Below are 22,360 nucleotides of genomic sequence, written 5' to 3'. Positions count from 1 at the left end.
AATAGGAGAAAAGCTACTGTAAAAATACGACGAAACGCCTCTTATTATATTAGAGGCGTTGCCACCAAAGGGACTCGAAATTTCACACACCTATCTTAAATGACAACTGAGAAAATAGCTCATTTCAGGACGCTTCTGATATACAGACATTTAATAAATTGATATATAAAGGTAGCATCGCTTCTAAAAATACGCCAGACATATTATTTATGATCCCAACTTTCTTTTTATAAACTGAGTTAAGCCTTTAAAAAATTGGATTTAAATTATTTAGGTGTCTAAATGAAGTCTGTTATAAAAGTTAACATAAGAATTTCATTATATTTAATATCTTATAGTTTACTACAATTTTTTTGTTTGTTGTTATCCAGCTGCATAAAATTTGATGGTTCTGTAATTAATTGAAATGCCTTTCCAAAATAAGTAAAATAAGATCTAAAAATTTTCATATTACAAATAATTTATTATCATTTCAATATTAATTTACAATAAATAATATACCCAAAATCTTAATTATATAATATCACACAAAACAAGTAAGTTAATGTCTAATTTGATTGCTAAATCAAAATATAGCAATTTGTTCCTTATAAGAAATAATTTCTGTTTAAATATTTAACAAGTTCATTTGTGCATTAGTTAGTATTAGAAGCACTAATATTGTCACTAAAAAAAAATATTTTTTTTTGTAAAAAAAAAATTTTGCAACTTGTGTTTTTTATAAGAAAATCTAGGATATTTGAATAGGACAATGGCCGATAAGTTTCTCTTCAATTTGTCAGAAAAAAAAATTCAATTCATGGACATTCCTGAATAGTTTCAGTACCTATCAGATGTTAAAAGTGTTAAAAGACCTTATCCTACATTATAGCATAATTAGATTAGTCGAAAAAGTATTTAATTCAAAAGTGTTAAAAAATTTAATAACATAAAAATAACGATTAAAGCTCTTAATATATTTATTAAATTGAGCAGAAACAAATTTAGAGTGGTAACTATAAAATTATTACATTTTGGATTAACATAGAAAATAAAAGGGTAGTTTCATGAAGAAAATCTTATTCGAGTGAACAATGAAACGCTTTTGTTATGAGATATTTATATAAATGTAAATCGAATATCGCTTAATGATAAGAGTTCCAAGTTCACGAACTTAATTAAATCATTTTATCATTGAAAGTATTTCGTATTTAACTGTTTGGATGATAACTACCTAATGATTTTCAAGTTACAACTCACAAAATGTTTGATGATTTTTGCCATAGATTATACTTTTCATTAAAAGTATAAACAGTGGGTCACAAATGATAAACCAAATTAATATCACTCCGGAGTTTTTCTTGCAATTGAGGTAAAGGGCATGGACGATTCAAAATAAAAATCATTATATCTAAATTTAGTACACATAGACCATACATTTAATTTTTTTTTTTTGGGGGGGGGGAAACTAATGTTTAACTTAGAGATGCGAGGGGGTGTGGTGGGGACGCATACCCAGAAAAAAATGGGCGGTGTAAATTGAACTAAATTATGAAATTTATCTATGATTGATTCCTTTCTTGTATGTAGAACAAATGACAGTTAGAACTGTTTAAGTGAATAACAAATAACCAAAATATATCTAATTCAAACATATCAAGATTTAAATTGATCAAAATGACTGAAATTTATCCTATCTGCGAAAATTTTGTATGTCCTAGAGCCATGTCCTATCTAAGCATAAAAAAAAACAGTTATAAAGCGAATATGCCTTTGTCCTATTAAAAATTTCACATTTTTTCGCAAACGATGAACCCTAAAAAAGTTTTGGACCTCACTTAAGCTTTTTATACGAAACATGGCACATTTCATTTTTATACTAGCGGGAAACAAATTTGAATACATTATATCAAAGGTGAAATCCGTCACCCCCCCCCCCCCTCACACCCTTTTTAAATTGAACTTTATTATACGAATACGATGTTGCAAGAACCCTTTTATATCACAATTATAACAAAATTATCTAAATTTAGAGTGTTGACAAATAGTTTTTTAACTACCTATTTTATTTTTACTACTGTAAATTTTGTTACACCTGAGTTATTATTGGTGTCACATATAACTATAACTGATACAGTTTGAAAATAAAGAGAAGAGAAAGAGATATTTCTCACAATCTTAGTCAAAATTAATTGGGACAGAAACAAAATTCTCTTTGTAGGTATAAGCTACTTTTTCCCTCTGTTAATTTGACAAAACTACTGAGAATGTCTCTTTGATGTTTGGCAAAAAAATAACTATTTGAAATAGGTATAAATAACAAAACTGATAACAATAAACGAAGTAAAAAATGTAAAACTATTACGAAACCGGTGAATTCAATTACAACATTACTAAATAATATTAATTAAAAAACATAAGATGAAACAACTACCTACAAAATTCTAATTTTCATAAACTGGCATAAGATGAGCTTCAGTGTTGAATAGCCAGCTATCGATGTCGATCTCGTGGTTGTCACTGTCAGCAAACAAAAGGTAAAAGTATTTCAAAGTTTCTCCGAGGAAGAAGGATTCCATCATGTCCTTTGGCCTGGTGTCGATGGGGTTGCGTACGTTGCTGATGGTCGTATACCCTCCTCCAACGCGAGTATACTTTTCAATACCCTGCAGAAATAAACAAAGTTAGTAAAAATATTGATCTTTCGTAACTTATAAAGTGAAGAGGTTTTTAAAAGGGTTTATGAAAACTTGATCAACAAGTAACTCTATGGGGGACATAGGCGTCCAAGGGGGGGGGTAATGGGCCATTTGGCACCCCCAAACGATTTTGGGGGTGCCGTAGGCACCCCCAAAATTTTGTGAACAATACCCCCCCCAAAAAAAAATTACCCCTACCTTGGGGGTGCCGTAGGCACCCCCAACGATTTTGGGGGGGGTATTTACCCCCCCCAAACCATTTTGGGGGGGGTAATTACCCCCCCCAAAATAAATGTTCTTTAAAAAAAATTTTTTTGGGGGGGTATTTACCCCCCCCAAATTGAATGTTCTTTAAAAAAAATTTTACTGTCCAACCAGTTAAAACAGTTCTTAACCATGATAACAAAAAATTTAATAGTTTGATCATGTTTTATTTGCTTGGGCCTTTATAAGGGCTAAAACCATCCCGGGGATCTATGATGTAATTGTAAAGCACTGAAGATTCCATAAAATAGATACCTAACTAAATTAAATATTTCATTAAATAATGAAAAAGAATTTCTATAGGCGATTTCTTTTGGGAGGATGTCAGGGTGTCTCAAAACTAGTTATAAAACTTACCAGGACCTATAAGACGCTTCACTTTAAAGTAAAATCATATTGGTTCATTGGTTAGTGAGTTAATTATTGTATTTTTATGTTCTAAAGAATGAGATACTACTATATATTTGAATATTAGTGGCGCCCTTAGCATCTAAGAACTCGTGTTTTCTAAAGGGTAAAAAGGGAGGAGAAAAATAGCCTAAAACCACTCAAAGGATTGACCTATAATAGTGTGGAACCATCATGGTATCTATGTGAAGCTTTCCTAAAAAGGAGAACTCAGTATTAAAAGTAATGAAATCTGAAGCTATAGTCAAATAAACCTTACTTTCTACTTTATGTTATAAGATAGTACTTATTATTAACTTAATAGATTAGGTAGGTGCTTTTTTTACATAATTAAATTACCCCCCCCAAAAATTTTACCCCCGGGGTAAATTAGTTTGGGGGGGGTAATTACCCCCCCCAACAGATTTGGGGGGAGTATTTACCCCCCCCAACAGACTTTAGGGGGGGTAATTACCCCCCCCAATCAAATTTTACCCCCGGGGTAAAAATTTTGGGGGGGGTAAAAAAAAATTTCGGCGCGCTTCGCGCGCCATTTTACCCCCCCCAAACACGAATTACCCCCCCCCCTAAAATTTTTTACCCCCCCCAAAAAAAAAAGCTTGGACGCCCCTGATGGGGGATATGTACTAATTCTCTTTAAATTTTTTTTTTACATTTCTTGTGATAATTCCCAGGACCAATAAACAATATCGATGTATCACTTTGTTTCTCCGTCCGTACATAACGCTAGAGGGTGATGATTTCTATGGGTGATTTATTCATTAGATAGGCTTTAGACGATTCCCTTGCCTATAAATATATGCCCTTTAGCCTCCTGCAATATTTACCAACTGCAACAGACAGGATTTTGTATTTTTAACAAGGGGTATATTTTGCATGGGATCCCGTGCCAAGGAGATGAAAAACAAAATGTAGGGAGGAAGGGTGATGAAAATGAAAATGTAAAGTGTACTGAAAACATCAGATAATACTGCTATCCAACACAATTTTTAGGACCAAAAAAACAAAGATATGAGGAAATATTTGAAAAATCAGCAAAAAGCTACTTGTCCTCTCATCTAAAGACACAAAAATCCCTTAGAATGATGGGAAATTTAATCTTAACAAGGAGGGGTGGGGAAATATATATTTTTTTTGCAGCAAAGGAATAAAATGAATCTTGTGCAGAATATACACCCCTGTCTATGACTCAATTTACCTGGAAAATTTGCCATCCCCAATCTTGATATGTAGTGTTACCAGTGATGTAGTACAAGTACCATAAACTCTCGATGGTCTCAGGTCTCAATAAATAGTGAGCATCGTTCGGCTAAACAAGAAAATGTTGCAGTTCATTGAAAGTATAGTTAAATGAAATATATATTTTTTAAATATCTAGTCTTGGGTCAAATGTAGGTCTTGAGACGTTTTTCAATTTAATAAACAATTCGATTTCAAACTAAAGAATTTACTTTAAAGTCCCGAAAGAATGATCCTGATTGTAAACGGACTAGGTATTTGTTTAGTATTGCCTAATATTTTACTTCTAAATATAGGCTCAATCTCACTTCAGATCAACATGATAACGAATTTTTAGGCGTTTGGTATAATTTCATAATTATTACATAAAATAAAAGATTCCAATCAAGAAAATTGTTTACCTTGCAATAGAAATCTTTAGTTGAGCCAGTCGCTGTATTGAAATATGAGATCTCAGGAGCCAAGAATGTTTGTTGCCTTAAAAATAGGTTAATGTTAAACAATTCCAATTATTCCAAACATTGAGGTACATAACAATGATGCGAATTTAAAAGGGGGGGGGGGGGCGGGGGGGGGGGGTAAAATGTGGTGACTCTGGAGTCTGCACACGACATACCAGCAATTAGTAATTAGTGACACAACAAAAAAGATTTCATTCAATTATCTCTAAAACTAAGGGAGTAGCGCCCAAAATAAAATTGCTGGTATGTCGTGTGCAGAGTCACCACATTTTAACCCCCCCCCCCCCCCCCCCCTTTATTTTTAAATAAAAAATTACAATATGGCGTTTATTTGATCATAATTATTCTTAAATAAACAAGATATGAAAAATGCAGCTTATTCCAAGAACGAAATTAATTCGAAAAAAATCATGAAACCTATACGTGATTAGCTGCTGTCGTTGGGGGGTGGGGGGGGGGGGGGGCAACGACCTTTCTATCTGCCCCCCAAATATTATAGATTTATTTCGCTTGTTGGCTATGTATACCTTGTTCCTGTGAAAAATGTAGAAACTTCTTAATAGCTATTTACCTACTTACCTTATTAGGGCAAAGAGAACTATTACTTTAAAATGGGTTTGGAGTAACTTTATTTGTCATTTATTAGAAACATGAGAAAAAACAGAAAAAAAACTTTATGAAAAGATTTTTTTGCAAAACTACCACAGGACTAGAATTGAAGGTATGTTCCCTGAAAACCAAATTAGGTCTAATTATTCTAGGATTGACAAACATCATTCAACTTGTATTATAGATTAAATGCAGATTCATTGTGTATTGTGTAACCAGTGTTTTTAAGAATACAGAATCATACTATCTGCTATCCTTACCTAGCAAATGTAAGATAACAAGTGTAAGCAAGCTCTTGAGCAAAGTCCAGATGTGATTCAGGCATCCCATTCCTGTAGCCCAGTGCCATAGTTCCAGGCAGGAAGCACGCAAGCTCGTCCATCTTTGGCTTAAACTCTTTTCCGCCAGCCAGAATCTCCCCAATAAAGAGCAGGTTGTTGGGCACTGTGCGTTTAGCAAGTTTTGTCATTACCTACAAAAATTCGTATGAACAAATAACCGCGATTTTGACGGAACAAAATTATTTGACAACGTTTCTGTATGTTGGTAAAAGGGATAGTTCCATGAAGTGCATTTAAAGAGTTAAGGTACTTGGAGTAGTGAACTTTTATATGTCTTAGTAGAATATATTAGGCATTGGAAAGATATGATTTTATGTAAAAGAATTTTTAGCTTTGACCTGACCGAACTTTTTTTATTTGACAATATCTAAAAAAGTTTAAGTGATTTGCCACATAAATTACATGAGAATGGTCTATTTTTTCCTAATATGTATACCCAAAACACCAGTATTAAAGAAAGAATTGCCACCTAATTCACAAGAGTTATAAAAAAATTTAACAGGGGTTTCCCTGGGGGCAAGTTTTCTAAAATACTTTAAAAATATAAAAAATAACGTCCGGTTCTTCACGTGACAGGTTTTCTATAGATTTTTTTTTAAAAATTAAAGAAAATAGTCTGGTTTACTTACTTAAAAAACATAAAAAATAACGTCCGTTTTAAAAAAAACTGTCCCATGAAGAACCGGACGTTATTCTTTATGTTTTTTAAAAACCTGCCCCATGAAGAACCGGACGTTATTTTTTATGTTTTTTAAGTACCTTGCCTCAAGGGGAACCCCTGTTAAATTTTTTTATAACTCTTGTGAATTAGGTGGCAATTCTTTCTTTAATACTGGTGTTTTGGGTATACATATTAGGAAAAAATAGACCATTCTCATGTAATTTATGTGGCAAATCACTTTAACTTTCTTTCATACAACCAAAGAGCATTTAACCTTCACTTCAAAACGATATAAATCCTAAATATTCCTCTCGTTGTTACGTATACCATATACCACAAAGTTAAAGTAGAAAAAATAAATGCTTACCCCTGTCATGGCAAGTTTGTAATCTTTTTCTAGATAATCAATAGTCTTTCCAGTCTGTATCCATTGCTTCAACAAATACTCGTAGTAAGAATCTCCCCTGGCGCCCATAGTTATGGTGCTGTGGCTGCGGAACTTGCCGGTGTTGGCGTTTATAAAGATGGGTACGAGGCCTGTATCCTTATCAAGGTTGTGCACCAGTTCAGATACACGAGACACAGCTTTCTCATACTTGCTGTTACCTAGTAGATATAACAAATTTCAATACAATAATCGCATAATAATTTTAAAGCTTTGTGCATTTACAGAAGCCAGCTTTTTTTTCAAACAACCAAAATTACTACCTATTGCTTTTTCCGGTCTTTAAGATTGATTTCGAATCGATTATCAACCCCACTAAATCGGAAATTACATAGGTAGTGCTCCATAGGTAATGAGATCATCATTCATCACCCTCCCCCCCCCCCCCCCCCTAACATACATAAATGTTACCAGTTAGCCTTGATAAGTCTCTGAACTCTAGTTGAATAGTTGTAACTTCAGAGGTAGAACTGTCAGGGCTCCACTTGGGTGCGTGTCCGCTTCGTGATAGCAAATTCACATCAGAAAATGGAATTCCTGACACTGAATCAAAAGCTCCCATCATTCTGAAACAAAAAAATATTGATTAATCATAACTATAGCTTACATATATGAAACTTGATGAAAGAATTGTTATTTTCCTAAGTTTTCCTTTTCAATAAAGATATTTCTTACTTTGTATAATGTATATTTATCATTTTCATGCTTTGAATTTAAACTGCTTTTTACTCCTATCTTACTGAATGAAACTAGAAAGAAAGTTGAACCAGTCTCCTGTTTGAAAATGTAGGTATTCTTTTAAAATTTTTTTTCTTCTGTTCAGTAAATTCGTTTATGATAGTAGTTAACAAGGAAAATAATAAAAGTTACCTATCTCCCAGCTCCGTAGCCTTCTGAAGAAACAGAGTATCTCCAGTCAAATGATGTGCGGATAACAATCCACCCAACACACGGATTGTCGTCTCAAATAAATTAACATCTTTGCTAGTTGTAAAGTGTAGATTTTCATTGACCCAGTCACGGGCCTCTTTAAACTCTTCTTTTAGTCCCATCACAAGCATTGTATCTAAACTGTCAATAAGTGTTAAACCTAAGTCGAACCAAGTTTGATGCGTCTTTGAAATTGGTTTCAGATGGTCTTTACCCCAGGCATATTTGCGATATCCTTGCCAGGCATGCTTGAATGCACTGACAACAGCTCTCTGGCGCTCATTTTGTGGTCCTTTAAATTTGATAAGCGAGTCCGCCTTTACTTTAAAAATTTCTACATCCTCCTCCTTTGCCTGGTTGCTATCACCACCATTATCAACAAAGTCATCCTCGTCTCCTGCACCCCCATCACCACTAACATTATCCCCATCTTCTTCCGCTGCATTCTGTTTTTCGTTGTCTTTGGCCAAGCTAGTTTTATCCACCACAGCTGGCTCATCCTGCATGTTTTCCTTAAATTTAGGCGGCCATTGGTGTCCACCACCGCCAGCCTCATGGTACTGATCGGCCAATTTTTTCCCGTGTGTTTCCGTGATATGGTGACCTCGTTTTTCTTGTTGGTGTGTGAATATGAATATGAAGACTATAATTGTGACTAATAAATACAAAGTGCTCTTCTGCAGTCGCGACAATTTGTTCCATTTCTGAAATAAAATATTTTTAAGCAAATGATACAATATCGGAAAGATTATCAATAGGTACTACATCACCTTGTAAACAAACCAAAATCATGAATGTAAGTCAAGTGAATATTTTCTTACAAAAAATATCATAGAGAAAACCTCTATACTAGGTATAACAATTAATCTAAAAATCTATTTTAAAGTAAATGTACTATGAATACCTATCAATAATAATTTAAAGTATATATTATTCAGTGCACTGGCTTTCACCATATTCGGTCATAAAAGATTTGATTGCAAATAGACACAAATAATTAACTGGATGACATTGTATTATTACATAGGTAAAGCCTATACAAAGCAACGTCTACAATTTTTAACTATGAATTTTCTTACCCTCCAAATGTTGTTTGACCTAACAGGTGAATCTTGATATGAAGAACTAGAGACGTCCAATGAAATATAACCTAGAAAGAAAAAATTATTTGTTCCGGTAGAGAAAGTACAATTTTGGTAATGAGGAATTTTTTTCATCATAATAGAAAACATAAGCTTCATCAAGACAAGCATTTTTGTTTTGTTATTTTTCAGAAATCAGTCATCTCTAATGTTAAAAATATCTTCCCAAATTTTCTAGAAAGTCTTGAGGTTACCTCTTGGGTCCATCTTGGCAACAAATATTATTCCAGGTTACTATAAGTTGACAAACCAAAGCATTTTAATTCTATTAAGATAATTATAATTTTTTTATACCAAGGCATTAGGTACACTTTACTTCTACATTTTTTTTCTGAAATTAAACGTACATAAGTTATTCAATAATAATTTTATATTATCGGCCTTGAAAATTAAATATAAAAATGTAACTTTATTAAAAACCTGGCTTGTCTAAAGTTTAAAATTGAAAAACAAGAATTAAACATCTGTATTGAATATTGACGTGTCTCTAACTATAAGCACAATTAACAGGATGTGAAATAAAAGCTTTTAATATATATTTGGATGGAAAGGGTCATATTAAAAATTAAAGTAATATAACGCATTTTTAATTCTATAGGGTCATAATAACGGCTACGCCCCTTGTAACTGTAGCATATCTCGGGGGGGGGGGAGGATTTACTATAAACTACCATATAAGAATAAATTCCAGTAGATAGTAATATACAAAAATTAGTGAGCCACGTCTCTTGGATCAAGAGATTAGCAACAACCTGAAAAAAACTCTATTCAATCCTTTATACAGCTAAGTCGAAAATTAAGATTGTTAATAGAAATTTACTCATAAAAAACTACCTAATAAATTCATACATAAAACTTAGGAAACTAAAAATATGATCAGTTTTTCTGTAGCTTAAGATACTTTTCAGCAAAGAATTATTGTCTAAATTAATATTTTTAAAATCAAATAATAGGATATATAATGTTGAAATTATCTAGTATTTACTATAAATAAACATAACTGTGTGTGAAAAAATAGAAAAAAAATAGCAAATTGAGCAATTTGTTAATTTTGCAGACTTTTATTTTGTCTTACTTTTGTGAAATTGCTTGTTTACATGTATCCCAATATTTCATACCAAATCTCCAAATCAATATTCTTTAGACCAATTATTTTGAAACATGGTTAATTTTTAAAATAATTTGATTCCGAGATTTTTAAATTTAGACAAAGTATATCATACTACTTTTAAAAAGAGTTTAACAGACATAATAGGAATAAAAACAGTCTAGACTATTTAAAAATATATTTCGGGGCAATTTGAGGTTTGATAATATTTGCTTTGCTTTGGCAACTTGTTATCCGAAGCGCAAATATGCCGCAATAACTTATTCATCGAATTGGAAATATTTGTTTAATTGTTAATAATAAATTTCTTTGATAAATATGCAATAGCTTAGCTGAAGCTTTTCTGTCAATAGGCCCGTCTGTAACGGATAGCTCTTATTTTAGGCATGTTAGAATTTCCGGATCATGTTACTTGTCGATGCAGCGCTTATCACATGTTACTTGTAGATGCAAGCAAACTCATACATGTTACTTGTAGATGCAGCAATATCCCCCCTCCATTCCCTATAGAGATACTAATATAATTAAAAATAGAAACAATTATAATTAATTTATTAGCTAAACATTTATTGGTTTTGAATATATGCAAAAATATTGTTAAATAATTACACATGATATTGAATAGCAATCTGGTTGCACAAATTGTAAAATACATTATCATTATAGAGATCCCTCCACATGTATTCATTCAAATAACTTTGTAAGAAGGTTCTGTGACAACCTCTCATTGCTTTGATATGAGTCTTTGAAGTTTTAAAGTTCTTTAGAAATGACTAAAAAGCTTATTATCAATAAAAAATATAACTAACATTGTCTGCCTATCTCCTTTATTTATCTCCCTTCAACATGTTACTTGTAAGTGCAGCAAAGTTAAACATGTTACTTGTAAGTGCAGCGCTGCATCGACAAGTAACATGATCCGAATTTCCTTTCCATTACAAACTTAGCATGAACATTTCTGGAATATCAACAATTTATAAGGAAGTTAGTAGCGACTCCATAATATTTGTAATATATGACATTGATCCATCCATTAAATAAGAAGGTTATGGAGTCTTTTTTAAACATTTTATTTACAGATATAGTGACGGACAGGTTACAGGAATTAATTTTAAAACAAGGTTCTTATTGCTGTGTATTGCGAATCGAAATTTTATACTAAGTCTTGTGTGTAACTACTTTTATTTTCCATCTGAAGAGGGGGAATATCATATGAGGATTTTTTCAGATAAATACATTTTTATTAAAACACAATCGACTGTTTTATTCATTAATTTGTCCTAACTGTATGAAAATGTTTCAGACATTCTTGAATGTTTCACGATAATTGACTTATCTGCTGAAGAGAAAGAAGTTAGAAAGACCTTGGATTGAAAAGCAGATAAATAAAAAGGTTAGTAGTTTTCAGGGGTGTAGATCTCATAAATAATATTTCCCTATTTGATTTGAAAGTCTTACATTAAATTCATAAACCATCTACACCCCTTTTTCGTAACTTTATTTATATTATCCTGTCAAATTACAAAACTCTAACAATTCGCGGCTTCTATTAAAATAAATCCAACTTTACATGCGAAGAACCCATAATAATACTATGTTTTACCAAAGAGCTGAAATCTGTAAAGACCTCTCCGTGAATGATGATCAAGCTAAGGTGAGAAGAATTACAAGAGATATTTGATAAAGTATTCATATGCATACTTTCTCCTCTGTCATTCAAAACAAGGAACTTTTAAAAAATCCTGCTTTTTTAACTTTGACTTCATTTATCTTTGTTTATTTTTGTTTACATATTTAATTTTACCGATAAGATTAAAGGTAAGGTAGTGCAATGCAATGCCTTAAACTTTTAACGTTTTATCTATTTTTCTCTATTAAAGATTGAATAATATATGTTTTTATTGGTTTATATGAAAAAATCATTATAAATAAGTACTTCGTGAATTTAATTATTGAATAACTCCTCAAACCTACAAAGTGAATCAGGTACAAATACAAAAATGTAGCGAGTAATAGGCAAGTTACTTACTAAATTAAGATTTAAGAATTGCTATTTTGACCTATAGATGAAAAGCAAATAGGTTAGTACATTTTAGTTTAAAGTTAAAGGTAGGAAATACGTCTGTTTGGAATAAATAAAGGGAATTAGGAAGTTTTTCTGGGCCAGTTTAATCTTTTCTTCATGGGAATTGGTAATTTATGTAATTTGTACTATCTAATTTGGGGCATACATACTGGAATTTATTTTATATTCTTTTTTTCGGTGTGGAAAGGGAGAAGGAAAATCTAGCCCTATTCACACTTTATATAGGAGCAGACTTTGTACAACAAAATTATTAGGTATTCTATTAAATTGCATTTTCGGTATTTCTAGGTTTCAGGAGAGGAAGCGGCGAGGATGGATGGTAAGCAGGACAACTACGACAACATGGACATGGAGATGTCGGACAACTCCGACAGCGAGATGGCTGCTTGCAGAGCAGAGCACAAAGCTATTAAGGACAGATTCATGGCTGACAAGAAGAAAAATGGTGGTGGAAGTGAGTATGGGGGAGGAGGCGGAGATGAATATGGAGGGGGAGGATCTGAATACGGGGGAGGAGGGGATGAATATGGAGGCGGAGAATATGGTAGTATTGCCTCTGGAGGAAAAGTTAAATATTCAGCGCCAGATGTAACAGCTAACAGATGGCCAAATCAACACATGCTGACTGGTTCAGGGAGTAGAAATTCTAATCAATATGATAAAAGGTTTGTACTGACAAATTATGATTATATATGAAACTTAAAAGAAATTTTGGAAAATTCAATCACGACTAGTCTCTAACTGTTTTTTTAGTTAAATCTTTCAATCTCTAGCCCTTATAAAAGAAAGAGGTGAGGGTGTGGGGGGGGGGGTGAAATTGATTTTTATGGTGATCAACTATGCTTACATAACCTTACTTTGCTTAAATAGTTTTTAATTAACCTATCATAACCAGTTTGTTTGTTCCTTTATTTTTTTTACTAGCGGCTTCGCCCCTAACCTCTAGGGGCTTTGGCCCAAGAGTTATAATTACATCTTTTATTACCTGGAGATCCCCCACTCCACCACTAATTTAAACAATTTTTTTTAAAATGACAGTTGGTGTTTTTGTTTTTTTGGGGGTTGGGGGTGTCCCACCCCCAAGAAAATAGCCTAAAACTACCACAGGACCAGTAGGTATATTCAATGAAGAGTAGAATCCGATCTGTTCAGTGGTTACCGAGATCTTAAGGGACAGACAGACAGACATCATTCTATCATTAATATGTTAAAACATAAACTTATTAGTTATTAAAGCAAAAATGTACATAGGGTCGTTCCGTTTCCTTCCGTCCATAAGGGATAGCTCTTTTCAATTTACAAATGTTATAATTGTCATAATTATTTCAAACTTTGCATTACGTCGATTTAACAGTTGCTGTTTTGTACTTTATCTAAACTTAGTTGCTTCGCCACTTTCCTCTCGGGGACAGTGTAAGAAGGCCAGGAAAATAATCTAAAACTAATATCTTAAGCTTCGGACGAAAAAACCTTACTACTTTATATAATAGGATTGTTATAATTTTAGATCAGAATATTCGAGCAAAGAAAGAAGTGAGAGCCCAACACCTGCAAAAATAGAAAAGAAAGCTGAACTATACAAAGACAAGGATAAAGACAAAGATAGGGAAAGAAGAAGCAAAGATAGAGATTCACATTCATCAAGGTGACAACAATATTTTTATTCAAATGAAGTTTCAATTGAAAAAGGAATGCTAGAACAATTCTCATAATCTTTGTTTCATTAGCATATTTGAATCTCAGAATGATTTCAACGATAGTAAACTCTCTTTTTTTTTTCTCTTTTCGACAAAAAAACTCGCTTTAAAATTGGATCAAGTAATTATTTAGATTGTAAGAAATCACCCTTCCTCTATAGGTTTGATAACTCACATAATTATCAGTAACCCAATTTATATCAAATCTATTTCATAAGGATTTCTAAAGATGCCAAGAATAGATTTCTCTATACTTCATAGTAAATAAAAAACCTTGCAGTAGGAAATATTTTCCATAATTCAGGAAAATATCAATTTTTTACTATAAAAATTGGGGAAAGAAATAGAGAGAATGGAGGAAACAAATTCAACTGAGTTAGAATATATACACTGCACCCCTAAGCCCTTGTTTCAACTGATAAATTTTTATATTTTAGAGACAAGGACAAAAGAAGTTCCAAAGAGCGTGACTACAGAGACAAAGACAAATCCAGAAGATCTAGATCAAGATCGAAAGGACGAAAACGATCAAGATCACGTGACAGAGATAGATCACGCGATAGAGACAGACGTGACCGACCTCGCTCTCGCAGCCGTGAGCGTCGTGATTTTAAGACAAGCCATCCACCAAGAAGAGGCCGTGATTGGCGGGATGTAGATCGACATGGTGGTGGTAGATATCGGGGAGACAGAGATAGGGGTGGTGGTCGTGGTAGACATGATAGGTATGACCAATCAAGAGATGAGCACAGGTACTTGTTTTTCACTTTTTAAAATTAGATTGATAAATTATGGATGGTTTGGCCTTTGAATACAGTAAATGTTATTGGTAGGTATTGTTTATAGTATCTATATAAACAAACATTCACGATCCGATAATATAAGTCTGGCATTCATAACTAGAGATTAATGAGGTGTAGAACAACCTACCCAAGTGAAGTGACTGTACTCCTACTTGATTAGTTGTATTTAAAAATTTTATTCAATTGAAATATAGTGTATATGTAACAATTAAGTATAAAAAAAATTTCAGAAAAACTTTTGAGGATCAGTTCAAGAAAGCAGAAGAGATGGGAGTTGAAATTCCTAAATACCTGAAGCCTGGCGCTGTCAATCCTTTGAGTTATGCTGAACAGGTTCAAAAGAGAAAAATGTTATGGAAAAAACCCGATTCAGCTGAAGGAGACAAAACTAAGGCTGAAGGTAATATCACAGCGCCATCTGCTGCAACAAGTGGTAATAGCCAGCACAAAGCTGCTCCAGTTATTGCTGCCGCTGGTAGCGGCGCAAACCCAACATCTTTTAATAAATGGGAAGCAACTAATTTTGGGGATGATGCTGCTAACGAAAAATTCCGCCGCTTAATGGGAATTAAAGTAGCTGCCAAGCCAGAAGAGTTCAAAGTTGACGAAGCGCCGGGCAAAGACGCAGACAAAATTATGAGTGACCTGCAGCGCAACTATGATGTCGCAAGACAACAAACTCACCGTAATCGTGGAATTGGACTTGGGTTTGGTGGAGGTAGCGAGTTTGCGCCTCAGCAACAACATTCTAATTTCAGTCAGCCGGGTCTTGATGCTGTTAGTAGACCATCTTTTGGAATTAACTTTGTTAAAAAGCAGTAGCATGCTTTTTTGTTGTTAATGTTGAACTTGTTGGCGAACCTACACAATTTTTAATATGTATGTATATACTGAAATAATTCATTCTTTTAAGTTTAACATTTCTTCACAATTATAATTTTTTTCTTTAAATCTGGAAAACTGTTACCTACCCTTTTTACTCTTGTAATATCTAAACTAATTAACTCCAAATAAACCCAAATTCAACTGTTAGGTTATGTGGAAAAATTAATTTTTGATTCTTTTTTTAAAAATAAGTTTTATGTACCTATTTTACTTTTTTAAAAGGATTTATGTTAAAACACAACTTATATCAAGAATTTTTTAAAAAACATTACTAAATGAGAGATATGTAGAATGTAGATAGTAAGATAATGTTCTCTTAGTTGTTATTTATTGTTGTGATAATCTTTTCCTAAATTATGTTTTTATAAATTTCAGATGAGCAATGTACGTGAACTAGAAAGTCTGCATAATGACCTGAGCAAAGTTATCAAGAATGACGAGGCTTACTGGCGCCAGAATGATGCTAAATTTCGAGCCCTGGCTCAGAATGCTACCTACGACCAGTTTGAAGAGATTGTCAAGGCTTCGCATTTGAAACCATCAGGTAATCATTTGCTTGTGATGATTATTTTCAAATACTAGCGGTTTCTCCCCTAGCCTATTGGGGCTTTGCCCCAAGAGGTTTGATTAAACCAATTTTTCGTATTTTAGATTTAAAATAAAAAAGAAAAGAAAAAAATTGGGGGGGGGGGGATTTTTTTGGGGGGGTTAGTCAACTCCACTATTTTAATTTTAGTTTTTAAAAGAAAAAAAATTTTTTTTGGGGGGGGGGGGGATTTTTCATTTTTGGGGGGGTTAGGGGTGTCCCACCCCCCGAAAAAATAGTTATAAACCTTCCCGGGACCTATGAGAAGCTACCCGGTAAAGGAGAACCCGATCGGTTCAGCGGTTAGCGAGATCCTTCGCTACAGACAAACAAACACACACGCAAACAGATAGACATCGTTCTACTTTGTATTATAGATAATTCATTTTTGATTGGTACAAAGTACAAACCAGTTTTGAACCGTTTACCTATCCATAATCTCTTATGGGCGAGGCTGCTGACCATAACACTTTGAAAGTCAGGTCCAGCTATCTTTCTTTTTCTGTTCAACCGGGGTAAAAGGTTAAGAATTACCAAACAGACAACCAAATCTTTGATTGCACTCCTTTTTCTGGAAGTCCTTACTGTGCGTGCATAGTAATGAATTGCGCCTGTTTTTTCATTTATATTTCACACACTAGGTATGTTTAAACTAATCTATTTCATAATCATGCAGTTAATCGTATTTTATTATAAATATAATTATTTTCATTACATTTCAGAAAAAAAAGACAAAAGTCCTGGGAACAAAAGTAAATCAAGCATTTGGAATTCCATATCCTTGTCTAGTAGAAAATCAACCATTTGCGAACCAACTTCTTGTTCATCCACTCAATATTCTCCACCTGTTGTATCTGAAACAACCCAGGGGTCAGCAGAGACTAGCAAACAAACTGGCAGAATACCTTTCACAGCTCGCAACATAGATGAGTTCCTATCAGTGTGGCGCAGTCTTGAGATTGACGAGAGGATTACTTTCCTTTCAGAACTTGGAGAGGAGAATATTAGGAGAATATTGAGCAGTGAAATACCTCCAGAACTAGTGGGAGATATGCTGCATACTTTTCTGGCTTTTAGACAGCAACCAAGTGATATAGCCATTGTTGTTCAAACATTGAGTAAGTTCTTAGATAATTAGCTCTCCCACACAAAGTACCTTGTTGTGCAAAGATAGATACCCCCCTCTTACCTTAATTTTGCAAATAATGGGGGAGGGGGGTAGCTAGTCGCTTCTTTGTTAGTTCAGGTTAGATTAGGTAGGAATATATTAAGTGGAACTAGTGCTGTAACTCTTTGTTAAAGTTGATTTACTTTGACTTTTAGTCTTTTCAAAAAGTGCCCCTTCCCTTTTTATTTAATATTCTACTCGGCATTTGTTATCATCTGAAACTGACGCATCTCACCTAAAAGTTTAACATGTCTTGGCCGATTTTCTATGGGTTTTTCAGATCTGAACTTAAAAGGACAGTATTTATTATTTTTTTTTAAAGGCATTAGTTTTCATGAAGAATAATTTTGTTTTAATTTAGGTGCCGTAACAAGCTCGAAACGTTTTAGTCTCAGCGTCCAGTTTATGTCTTCCTTTGACAGAAGCACTGGCAGCCAACTTATTGAGAAACTGTTGGCCAGCCTACCTGACCGCCAGCAGGATCTGGCAGATCTGGGAGTTACAGAATATGAAATAAGCAGGATAGCAACCAAGTTTAATATTACAACACGACACACAAGCACTGGACCAGTTTGTAAATAGTATCAAGCATGATTCATCTTCTACCCTAATTGTTTTAATTATAAAAATATTGTTAAAAGTGTTATATTTGTCACAATTTAAAACCTTTTTACACTTTACAGCACTAATTAACTTGACTTAAAACAATTTCTAATAGCAACAGTGGCTTCGTCCCTAGCCTCTAAGTTTGTTGGTGTTTTAGTTGGGTTTTCAAGTGACAAAAGCATTAATTAAGCAAAAAAAATAATTTGAATTTTATAAAAAATATAATTCCAATTGTTTTTATCAAATGATGCAACATAAACTGGTGATAAAATATTTATCTAGAAATTTGATCCAGCCATCAAAAATTTTAAAATTTTCATATCTTTCTGTGTCGTATTTTTTTCAGTATTAAAATATATTGTTGCTTTTAGAACATAACTACCTACCTACACTAGTACACATGTTATATAAAAAATTTGCATTTTTTTGCTAGTCTTCTTTTTTAGCTTATTGGACGTACGATTAAATCTTTTATTAAAACAGTACAGAACTAAATAACATGTCTAACTATAAGGGAGTGGCAGCTTTCGCAGAATTCCGTAAAGGTGTGTGTTTTAAGTCTTTAAAATAGGAGGAGGATTCTAAAATTTGGTATGGTAGGTGCTCTAATATGGTACAATATAGAACTGAGAAGAAACGGCGGCAAAACCACAAATCAACGTTATATCCCATCAAAGCAACGGCCTTATCAAATTTTAGAATTCTGCTCCTATTTTATAGTCTTAAAACACAAACCTTCACGGAATTTTGTGGAAGCTAACCCTCCCTTTTTCATATGTAGTAGAATCAAATTCTTGAATAAAATAAGCTATGGACGAACTACAGAAAATACCTTTCAGCTGTGATGTTAAGCATTTTTTTTTGCGAGGTCTCTAATCGAGTTAAATCATAGCAAATATCATTAAAAGACAAAAGTATATCAAACACTCAGTTAATGTCATTACCTCTTTTATTTTTCTTTATAAAACCATGGCATAACTGCTGGAAGGTGCCTAAATCACCTTAATCTTGTTTGTCCATAGTCCACTTGCTATTTTTATAATATGTCCACATTGATCTGCTCATTTGTTAATGTATTGTATGATGTCTAGTGAAATTATGTGTATAAAAAAATAAATTTTCTTATTGATATTATTATGTCATACATCATAATAAATGTTTTAAAACACGCCACCCTCCCAAAAATATATTACCAGGTGTCGGCCTTGCAGCTGCGTGACTGAATATATGCTTACGGCTGACTGTTGCAGAATGTGGCTTACACGGTGTGCGGATAAGGTTTGCTGATTCTTCCATCAATCCGCAAAGCTTTTCCGAATCAATCAGTTGTGGAAGCTACTAAAGCTTTGTCTAAGCTACATTTTTTTTAGAATATATTACTTAGACCTGAGGACGACTCGAGCTGGTAATTGCTTAAACTAAGTTAGATTTAGGGAGGCATTGGCTTACTAGGTGACTTAAATAACTTTGCAGCCGACAGTGGTGCTTATTGTTTGGCATATTCTAGAGGTGGAAACGTATTTTATTCAGATACAATTATCCTTTTCTTAAAAATACCTTGTAGGGTTTTAATAAAGCTTTCATAACGAGAGAAAAAAAAGATAATAAAAACATGGCTTCTATAAATGTTTGTATTTCATACAACTAAACATAACTTATAAATAAAATATTAATAAAAATGCAAATGTATAGCAAGGATAAATAGATATGTCAGATATTTTAAAGCTCAAAGTGGCTCAAATCTTACAAATACTAAAAGGTTTTATGTACTCTGCTACAAAAAAAAGTTAATTCATGAAGTGCATTAAAATGATTACCTCATGCATTTTTTACACTTTTGAAATGTCATGCCATCTTTGCAGCTAACAATTGATTATCATACAATTGTGTAACAAAATATTTCATATTTGTTTAGTATTACAAGAATTTTAGATTATTTTATTTTGCAATAAAATTTTCTTCTAACACTTACTATTATATACTGAACAAATATGTACATTAAAATAAATAAATGACTAAGGAAAAATTCTAACCAGGTTTTCTAATATATATCATTATGTATGTAGAAGAGTAATCAATAATGAAATTGTCTTTACAGGTTTATACAAATTGTTGTCTTGTATCATCATCAGATTGAATAATATTACATCTGTATTCTGGTGGATTTTCAGGGAGTCTGGGAGACAGGGAACTCTCTGGAACAGGAGCCGACCCTTGCATTGTTACCACAATGTTTTCCTTCTCGGGTGCATCATTTTGACTAGCTGAGGATTCACTTTCACATGTGTCAGAATTATCTGAACATGTGTAAGTGTTGTTGTGACTGATACTGTTGGGTTGGTAGTAGGAGGAATTATCTGATAATCTTTCACTAATAGTGTCTGCTTCATTTTGATCTGCAGCTGAATGACAACCAGCATCCTCTTGATCTTCCTCTATGTGTGGAGGCAAGCTTTCACCACCCAGTTGGCCTTGCGCTGGTTCTGGATTCCTGATGCGTCGTAGCCTGGAGGGAAGTGTGTAGGTTGCTTCTGGTACAGGTGGCAATACTTGTCTGCCCAGGGTTGCCACCTGGTAAGGTATAACAGGATCCCCGGGATATTGTGGCGCTGGCTCCTCCATCATGCTAGAATTTGCCATCACTGCCTCGTCATAGGATGGTGGAAATGGTCTGGAGAATTGTGTGAATGGTTTCCTCCAGCCGCCACCCATGTGGGACACCTGGTGGTCACCATACCAAGAATGATCCACAGAACCTGAAATAATAATTCATTGTGATTTCATTGATATCAAGACTAAATGAACTTTTCCTTACTTATCTATTTGTAGGCTATATGATGGTAAAATTTGATTATTTGCTTTTTAAAAAAATCGTGGAAAATAATTTATATCAGGATATGGTGCATGATTTTTCGTGTGGCTCAGAATTGGTTTAAATCCAGTGAAAATAAAGGGATTTAGAGCAATAATGAAAAAAAATTGTTACATTTTCTTCCTGTGGTCATATTGTTAGGTAGTTAATTTTACTTGTAATTCTTGCAAACTATGCACATCATTGACAAAAATTGTATTTTAAAAACTAGTTGTCAACAATATATTAATATAGGTCATTTCGGATGGATGAAAAATTAACACGTAAGGACATGATGTATAAGATCAACAAGAGACGAACAGGATTGTGACTTGTAAAAATTGGGGAATCTTTTTGTTTAAATGAAAGAAAATCAATTTTAGTATCATATTATGCTGTAATTTTTCAGATTTTAAATAAGAATGTTGTCATAACAAAGCCGTGATTTTAAAAAAGCTTACCTAGTTCAGAGTTGAAATTTTCAGCCTGGAAATGATTTTGTCTTCCGCGAAGTCTTCGTTGACGCAGCCGGTACACCAAGAAGAAAAGAAGGGATAGGGATAATATAGCTGTGACCCCAGACGCCACCAGCCGCAGCCCAATATCACTAAAATTTTCTTTATCCCAATCATCACAGATCCACTGACAGCACGCGCTCCCAACTCGAAGTCGCAGACAATTGGTCGGCGGGGCACACAACACTGTCCGGCACATAACAGGCATCTGCTTCAAGCACCTGCATACCTGACACTCGTCCAAGCCAGGGGTGTACAGGAATCCCTCGGGGATGACTTGACCCTTGTTATTGACACAGGCGCCATTATCCTCAACCACGGCAGTTTCATTCATTATTGGCCCGTAAAACGAACCTCCCGTTCTTTGGGCAGCTGTCAAGCATAGCCCTGTGATAAGGATTGCTATTACTGTTGTGCCAAACATGATTCAAGTCTTATCACATTACTTTTCCTTTTATATTGTTGACACTAGTTTAGCACTTCATATTTTATTTGTCTTGTATTATATTTTGTTCATATTCATTATTTATATTTGTTTTGATTTTTGCGATCTCTATTCTATAATGACTTAAAGCAGTACAATTGCGAAACACTGATAAAATTTGTGATACTTGCTTCTATCATTGACAATTGTAAGTTTGTGTCGAATGCATAAAAAAATTTTCAGGCAATCTAAGCAAAATTATATTTACAAGCAGAGGAGCAGGGGCAGTAGAGTAGAGTATAGTAGTGGGCTCACACTCCTTTCATCTTTGGGTTGTGAAATACGTGGGGTGTAAGGCAAGATTGTTATGAAAAAGGGATGGGGAATGGTGAGAGGGTACACCTACCTGCCTTGTGAAGCCATATGATCGATCTAAATCCACCCCTCCCCCTT

At 33.7% G+C, this 22,360-nt stretch overlaps 4 protein-coding genes across 9 annotated transcripts; 2 read left to right on the top strand and 2 right to left on the bottom strand.

Annotated features, from left to right (window-relative positions):
* Window positions 1–442: 442 nt before the first annotated feature.
* alpha-Man-Ib (alpha-Mannosidase class I b) lies at window positions 443–10,178 on the bottom strand. Of its 4 annotated transcripts, XR_013878687.1 has the most exons (11): window positions 9,373–10,178; window positions 9,116–9,186; window positions 7,977–8,740; window positions 7,518–7,672; window positions 7,029–7,267; window positions 5,920–6,131; window positions 4,991–5,066; window positions 4,549–4,659; window positions 2,242–2,645; window positions 2,075–2,107; window positions 443–666 (listed from the first exon to the last, which is right to left on the bottom strand). XR_013878687.1 is itself a non-coding variant. In XM_080157507.1 (9 exons), the coding sequence occupies exons 1-9, from the start codon at window positions 9,383–9,385 to the stop codon at window positions 2,424–2,426; spliced, it is 1,863 nt and encodes a 620-aa protein (XP_080013633.1). In that variant the 5' UTR covers window positions 9,386–10,178; the 3' UTR covers window positions 443–2,423. The 4 variants fall into 4 exon arrangements, 1 of the variants encoding a protein (XP_080013633.1); XR_013878686.1 differs by lacking the exon at window positions 443–666 and having other exon boundaries at window positions 2,043–2,107; XR_013878688.1 differs by lacking the exon at window positions 443–666 and having other exon boundaries at window positions 2,043–2,107; window positions 2,278–2,645.
* Window positions 10,179–11,546: 1,368 nt separating this feature from the next.
* LOC145316790 (uncharacterized) lies at window positions 11,547–16,133 on the top strand. 2 transcript variants are annotated; one of them, XM_080157533.1, is made up of 6 exons: window positions 11,579–11,679; window positions 11,895–11,940; window positions 12,661–13,037; window positions 13,880–14,017; window positions 14,507–14,821; window positions 15,103–16,133. In XM_080157533.1, the coding sequence occupies exons 3-6, from the start codon at window positions 12,685–12,687 to the stop codon at window positions 15,692–15,694; spliced, it is 1,398 nt and encodes a 465-aa protein (XP_080013659.1). In that variant the 5' UTR covers window positions 11,579–11,679; window positions 11,895–11,940; window positions 12,661–12,684; the 3' UTR covers window positions 15,695–16,133. The 2 variants fall into 2 exon arrangements, with proteins under 2 accessions (XP_080013658.1, XP_080013659.1); XM_080157532.1 differs by lacking the exon at window positions 11,895–11,940 and having other exon boundaries at window positions 11,547–11,679.
* LOC145316792 (dynein axonemal assembly factor 19) lies at window positions 16,112–19,287 on the top strand. 2 transcript variants are annotated; one of them, XR_013878699.1, is made up of 4 exons: window positions 16,112–16,301; window positions 17,066–17,461; window positions 17,873–18,151; window positions 18,400–18,472. XR_013878699.1 is itself a non-coding variant. In XM_080157536.1 (3 exons), the coding sequence occupies exons 1-3, from the start codon at window positions 16,133–16,135 to the stop codon at window positions 18,091–18,093; spliced, it is 786 nt and encodes a 261-aa protein (XP_080013662.1). In that variant the 5' UTR covers window positions 16,112–16,132; the 3' UTR covers window positions 18,094–19,287. The 2 variants fall into 2 exon arrangements, 1 of the variants encoding a protein (XP_080013662.1); XM_080157536.1 differs by having other exon boundaries at window positions 17,873–19,287.
* A 447-nt stretch (window positions 19,288–19,734) lies between these two features.
* LOC145316791 (uncharacterized) lies at window positions 19,735–22,338 on the bottom strand. The gene is made up of 2 exons (XM_080157535.1): window positions 21,430–22,338; window positions 19,735–20,873 (listed from the first exon to the last, which is right to left on the bottom strand). The coding sequence occupies exons 1-2, from the start codon at window positions 21,905–21,907 to the stop codon at window positions 20,218–20,220; spliced, it is 1,134 nt and encodes a 377-aa protein (XP_080013661.1). The 5' UTR covers window positions 21,908–22,338; the 3' UTR covers window positions 19,735–20,217.
* Between the last annotated feature and the right edge of the window lie 22 nt (window positions 22,339–22,360).

The sequence above is a fragment of the Acartia tonsa genome, chromosome 4 (genome assembly GCF_053477335.1).
Source record: "Acartia tonsa isolate MP-2025a chromosome 4, ASM5347733v1, whole genome shotgun sequence".
In the NCBI taxonomy this organism is placed as follows: Eukaryota; Metazoa; Arthropoda; class Copepoda; order Calanoida; family Acartiidae; genus Acartia; species Acartia tonsa.
Note: the sequence above shows the minus strand (reverse complement) of the source record. Positions and strands in the feature narration are given on the sequence as shown.